Source organism: Miscanthus floridulus, chromosome 7, assembly GCF_019320115.1.
Source record: "Miscanthus floridulus cultivar M001 chromosome 7, ASM1932011v1, whole genome shotgun sequence".
NCBI classification, from domain to species: domain Eukaryota; kingdom Viridiplantae; phylum Streptophyta; class Magnoliopsida; order Poales; family Poaceae; genus Miscanthus; species Miscanthus floridulus.
This window is the reverse complement of record NC_089586.1, coordinates 105,995,059-106,001,784: the sequence shown is the minus strand read 5'-3', so window position 1 is coordinate 106,001,784 and position 6,726 is coordinate 105,995,059. Positions and strand designations below refer to the sequence as shown.

Sequence of the window (6,726 nt, the reverse complement as noted above, 5' to 3'; positions counted from 1 at the left end):
CCGTTCTGGGCAGCATCCGCGAACTGCGCTGTCCTGGCACGAAGTGAAAGGTCATCGCGCCGCCGAGCCGGCCGTGGGCCAGGGCACGTCGCCGTTACGTTTACCCGGCGGAGACGGCAGACGACGTCGTCTCGCTCGCGCAGGCGCAACCGCGAACCTCCCGAAACTGCCCTCGGGCTCGGGGAGACCGCAGAACCGCGCTTGTGCTTGTGCGGTTGTGCCGCCGCCCCCCCGGGCGGCTCTTCTCTTCCTTGCTTCCTCGGGGTGAACGTGGGGCGGCAGCCCCGCGGTCCCGCCGTGCCGGGCCGGGTTTCGGTTTGCTCTCTTTTTCCACTGGCGTTTTGGTAACCTCGCCCCGGTCAAAATTGGCGGATTCCTTCAGCAGCCAAAGGGCAGGTACACGATTTCTCCACCGCAGCGTCATCGCGTGCAGGCCCGAGCGGTAACTTTGATTGAACTCCACGCTTAAAAGATTCGTGGTTTTTCTTTTTCTTTTTTGAAATCTGCTGCTGCATCTGCATGTGTCACTCCCGGGATGGTTGACGGTGCACTGTCCGTCTTGGTTGATGGTCACGGCATCCGTCGAGGGGCAGGAAAGAATTGAGAGCTGCCGAGGGAAAAGGGGTCGGAATCGTCTTCGCTGTCATAGTTTAATCTAGCTTTCGTAACAGTTAGTTTAACTGAGGGCCGAAAAATGTTGGTGCTGGGTACATACTAACTACGAACTAATCAACTGACTAATGATGTGATGATGGTATACGAAACAACTTTCGGGTTGGCAACCTGCAGCCTTTTTTACTCCAAAGAAGAGGGAAAAAAAAGAAACATAAATTTGTACACAACAGGAGTACGATTCTCGTGCTCTTAACACGGACGGTTCCTTCATGGCCGCAACAATTCTGTGCAACCTGACCGAGGGCCAGCTAATAAAGGAGAACAATTTTACCAGCGGCCGCCAGCCCTAAGTTTAAAATTTTCCCAGTCTAGCACAGCAGGTTGCACATAGCAGACACGGTGCGCAAGACTTTAGCCAAAACTATGGAGGCACGAACTAAAAGCAAACCAACCGTGCCTAACAGCGGTACAGCCAGCACACGGTGCTCCACACAATGTGCGCTGCCGGTGCCACGACCGGCAGCGAATCAACTCCCAGTACAGAGGACCGTCGCTCGCCCGGCATGATCGCCAGCCAACCAATTCGCCCGTCCGAAGCAAACCGCGCTTAGGCTTTCCGAATCCGGATTTCGCGACCGGCGGTGCAGGCACGGAAGGAAGGGATACGCGGGTTGCCCGGGCCCGCCACGCATGGCCCGAGCGCACGCCACTAATCACTCCGCCACTTCCTCATCAACTGTACTGTGTGTCACTCGCCGTTGCCGGCCCAAAAGGTCACCGGCAAAATAATCTGAATAATTGCGCGGTGAATATGTTTGTCACAATGAAGGTCTTGTTTAGATTGCAAATTTTTGCGATCCAGACACCGTAGCACGTTTTGTTTGTATTTGACAAACTTTGTCTGATCATGGACTAACTAGGCTCAAAAAATTCGTCTCGTGATTTACAACCAAACTGTGCAATTAGTTATATTTTTTATCTACATTTAATGCTCCATACATGCGTCTAAAAATTGATATGATGGAGAGAGAACGAAAAAACTTGGAATTTGGAGGTGATCTAAACAAGGCCGAAGAACCTGTGCCTGCCTGATTCCACTCGGCTGTACATTTTCCCTATTTTTTAAGACGCGTGTAAAAGGAGAGCAGGAGGAATCAGGCTCGTACAATTACTAGTCCTCACTCATATACGGAGCATAGTTAAATGCAGTGCTGCTATAAACAGATACAGATTCATTTTTCTGGGAGGACCAGGGAGTTCAAATTAGCGGTAATAAAAAATCACAAAGGCTAAAGACTGCCATGGGAAGACTGGAAAGGGAGTGGCGAGGGAGGGAAATCCACAGTGCATTTGTTGCGCGCACGGACTTCTGGCAGCCATTCAATGACCCACCAGACGCTGCTCATCGGCATCGCTTCCAGCCTTCCACCCTCGCTGCTGCTGCCTTTTCCCCTGCTTCCCACCACTTCCTCCACGCCTCCTCGACTCTCCTTTTCACCGGTTCCTCGCCTCCTCCCTCCTCCTGCTCCTGCTCCTGCTCCCCTCCCGCCATGGCGTCGTTCGTCGCGCACCACCACGGCTCGCTGGTAAGGCTCATCTCACTCCGACGTGCGCGACGGTTGCTGGAAGAACAAGAAAAGAAAACCACTTTCTTTTCTCTCTTCTTTTTTTCTACTCTTGGAAACTGACGAGAGTTTTGGTTCTCTTTTGGTTTGTGCGCGGTTTCAGCTGGAGAGAGAGGGCAAGATGTCCGCCCTGGCCCTGAGGAGTAGCCTCAGGCCGTGCGAGGCGGCGGCTGAGGAGATCGCGGCTGGGCCGGCGGCGTGCGGAGGCGCGGAAAGGGGTGTCGCCGTCTTTGTGGACGAGTTCTTCGTCGAGGACTTGCTGGACCTCGAGGACCTCTGCGAGGTTGACAAGGACTGCGCCGCCGAGCTGGGCGACGCGGCGCCGGCGCCGGCGCCGGGGGCTGTTGAGGAAGAGGACAAGCTGTCCACTGACTCCCACGGGTCGTCGTCGGTGGTGTCCTACGAGCTCATGACACTCCCGGTTCCGCACCAGATGATTGACCTCCCGTTGCCGGTAAGAGCAAAACCACTTTTGTTTGACCTCGTCCTTTGCCGGCATGCCCGGCAAGGCGGCGTCTTTCTTTTTTTCCCCCTCCCTCTCTCTCTCTGCTCTCTACACAAGGTGGTTGAGGTTTCAGTGCGTGTGCAGGCCCATGACGCCGAGGAGCTGGAGTGGGTGTCCCGTATCATGGACGACTCGCTCGCCGAGCTCCCGCCGCCGCCGAAGCTGCACGCGGCGCCGTTCGAAGCCACGCGGCGGCCGCTGGAAGGCGCGGCGGCAGCGAAGGCGGCTGGCCCTGCTATGCGGAGGAGCCCGACCCCGACCATATGCGCGCTGTCGACGGAGGCGCTGGTGCCCGTGAAGGCGAAGCGCAGCAAGCGCTCGCGGGCGTCCGTGTGGTCGCTGTCCGGCGGCGGAGCGCCCCTGTCGGAGTCGACGACGTCGTCGTCTTCCACGACCACCACGTCGTCCTGCACCTCCTCGTCCGCCTCGTTCTCGCCGCTCCTCCTCCTCCCGGCAGCGGACTCTTCGTCCCTCTTCCTGTCCTCGTTGCACCTCCTCCTCGACGAGACTACGCCGCGGCCACCGAAGAAGTCCAAGCACGGGAAGCACGGCAAGAGCGGCGGCAAGCCCAAAAAGCGCGGCCGCAAGCCGAAGCACCACCCCAAGCCGCCCCAGTTCGCGGGCGGCGGCGGCGCCGGCGCTGGCTCCGCGCCGGCGGCCCAGGGCGACCGGCGCTGCAGCCATTGTGGCGTGCAGAAGACGCCGCAGTGGCGCGCGGGGCCCGAGGGCGCTAAGACGCTGTGCAACGCGTGCGGGGTCCGTTACAAGTCCGGGCGGCTGCTCCCGGAGTACCGGCCGGCGTGCAGCCCCACGTTCGTGAGCAGCATCCACTCCAACTCCCACCGCAAGGTGCTGGAGATGCGCCGCAAGAAGGAGGACGTCCATGGCCCGCTCCCGCTCCCGCTCCCACCAGTCCCGGCCGCGCTTCTTGGTCTTGGGCCGGCCGTCGCGTCGTTCTAGCCGGCCGCCGCTGTACATTTTTTCCTCCATCCCCGGGTGGAATTATTAGCCTGCTGTACCGTACCTGGATTTTTTTTTATTTCCACCTTCTCATTGTAAAATGATATTTAATTTTTTTCCTTTTTTTTTTGGGGTGGGGTGGGGGACGGAGGTAGCAGGACGATAGGACTCCATACTGGTAGTCTGCAATGGGCAACCTGAGCTCTCTGTCCGTCTGGTGTACGAGGGCATGGCACCTTTCGTGCATGGGCGGGAGAGCGGGAGTGATCACTTCGAAACCAGCCAGACTTTCTTTTGCTCTCGGACCAGACCTCGCGATTCTGGCCAGCAGGCCAGGTGCCTCGGCTCTCGTGCACCGCGCAATTGCACCATCCACACAAATGCTTTGACGGCAGCAGTGGCAGGTAGCAGCAGCACTGTGGCGCTGGCCTCGTGATGCCGGTGGGCGGTGGCCCGTGTGCGCCTCCGCCGCGCGCTTTGAAGATTTGCTGTCCGCGGGATCCTTTTTCGTTATTCGCTCGATCCTAAAATAAGCATCACTATCGTCGCTTCGGTCAAACGATTTTAAGTTTGCTTATATTTATTAAAAATATTAGCAACATTTATATCTTTAATAAGTTTATTATGAAAATATATTTAACAATCTATCTAATTATATTAATTATATACTATAAATATTAACATTTTTTTGTATATATACGGTGAAATCTAAAATTGTTTGACTTCTCACGAAACAAGAACGGTATTTATTTTAGGGTGGAGTAGTTTTTTTTTTTTTGCATTACTACGTTTACTTCGCTACAGAGTTTAGCTAGGGTACATCACCGGATTAATCAGGTGGTGTCACTGGATCATGCGCTACAAGCATTTCAGCTAGTGTTAGCTGAATAGAGGAGTCAGGACTCCCCGGATTGATCCGTGCTTGGCACCCCGTCAACCGATGCTGTCCAATAAGCAATCAGAGAGAAAATTAGGTCATCGGCGGACTATGCGTTACAGTGGTATGCTCCGTACAGTAACAACTACTTGGAAACTAGCCGTTGGACAGTTACCAGATTCGTCCGATGCTCAGTTCAAAGGGTCCCCGGATAATCCGGTAATGCTGATTTCCATGTAGTGGAGTAGTAACAGCTAATTGCGCGTGCATTTGCGGGGGAGGTATTTATACCCGCTCCATCTCAACCAAGGAGGCTCTCTCGCCATTTTGAACAGCAAGATACACTCATTTGTGAGCAAGGGAGAGTTCAAGCTTAGTGGAGTGATTGGGATTTGCTAATTACAAGATTAAGGACTCCATTAGTGTTGGGAGAGTAACAAGTGTGCATCCACTAGTCTCGTTAGGCTTGGTTAGGTCAAGTGAGAGTTTGTGCTTGTTACCTTTGGAGATCGGCATCAGCTAGATGGTTTGGTGGTGATTGAAAGCTTGGTGATCTCTCGATGAAGCTTGTGGAGGCCCAACTCATGGTGTAAAGGATTGTGGGAGATTCACCATACCAGAGTGGTGAAAAATCAACCCGTAGAGAGCACTTAGTCCTTGCGCGGATCAAAAAGAGCTATACCCGTGTGCGAGTGCTCTAACAAGGACTAGTGGGAAGTGTACGCTCTTCGATATCTCACGAAAACAATGTTGTGTTCCTAACCTCGGTTTACTTTGAGCATTTCTATTTATGCAATTACTTTCATGTCTTTATACTATTAGTATTGCCACGCTAAGTATAGGGTTGAAACTAGAGTGCAAAACTTAGTGCGTAGGCTAAAACACAATCTAGGCACAAGGGGCGTGTCAGGTTCATAAACCTAGGGGTCCCCAATGGACCCGCTTCTCTACAAAACTCGGTCCAGCAGGTGGCGCAACGACAGCACACGCCTGGGTCAGCCCAGATACACAATGATAGGCCAAGACCACGATTCGGTCATCGACCGGCACCTCTGGCCAGGAGATCTGGTCCAAGCCCTAACCTCTGGGTCGTAGGCTCCGTCTCGCCTGACCCCTTTCTCCAACCAAGGATATGTCGGACCTCTGCTCGATCCTCTTTCCCGACCGACAATGTCGGGGACGACTGGGAACGACCGACCGGGGACGCCCGCTCGGTGTGGGTTTGGGGAGCAGGCGGAGCAGATAAGGTAAGGCGCTCAAGTCAATCGCAATACCGAGGATCATACCCTGCCATACCCTATGCACCTGCAAGACGGTGCCTCTAGGTCCTGACAGACGGACACTATACAACCTTCCAGATGGGTCAGACCACAAACAGTATTGTGGGCACCGACGTTTGCCGTACCAGACGAACACGGTAGAGCCTGCTAGACACGTCTGGGCATAAACAGTATTGTGGGCGCTGGCAGCCATCCACTACCTGATGGCGTGAGCAACAAGACTAGGCAGCGCACGTATACACTTTCTCTCTTTCTCTCTGACTTGTAAGGCCATCCCATTTCAACTGTAAAAGGGGATGCGCTCTCTCCTGAAAAAGGATGTTGTCTCTCTCTCTCCCGAAGACTCTCTCGATGACTCGAGAACACAACAGCTCAACAAGCTTTAGAGACACACAGAGCATACGCTCCAATACTTAGCATAGGTTAGAGCCCCCGTCACTCTCAGCCACTCGGTTCAGAGTCCGACCTGGCCTTTAACACCCTCTTCTCATTCCTATTTGTTTGTAACCCCACAACAAACTTCGAGCACCTGGGCTCAGGAATAAAGTCATCGACCGATTGAAACTGGACATAGGGCACGTTGCCTGAACCAATATAAATCTTGTGTAACATTGAGTGCTAGGCCACGTCCGATCACAACGTACGGTAAAACTACAAATATTTACTTGTTGGTCACTTTTCGCACCGACAGTTGGCGCCGTCCATGGGGAAGACGCCGTGCGTTCACGCTTTTGGTCATTGGTTGGCCCACCTTTCAACCATTTTCGGCATGGCAGGCTCGAGCGATACGATTCGCTTCGGCTTGCTGGAGTTTCCCACACTCCCACCTGTTGGGATGTGGGTTTCTCCCGTCTTTGAGCCACT

At 54.1% G+C, this 6,726-nt stretch overlaps 1 protein-coding gene across 1 annotated transcript; it reads left to right on the top strand.

The window, feature by feature from the left end:
- Window positions 1–1,854: 1,854 nt before the first annotated feature.
- Window positions 1,855–4,006, top strand: LOC136464125 (GATA transcription factor 5-like). The gene is made up of 3 exons (XM_066463085.1): window positions 1,855–2,201; window positions 2,344–2,694; window positions 2,830–4,006. The coding sequence occupies exons 1-3, from the start codon at window positions 1,917–1,919 to the stop codon at window positions 3,703–3,705; spliced, it is 1,512 nt and encodes a 503-aa protein (XP_066319182.1). The 5' UTR covers window positions 1,855–1,916; the 3' UTR covers window positions 3,706–4,006.
- The last annotated feature ends 2,720 nt before the right edge of the window (window positions 4,007–6,726 follow it).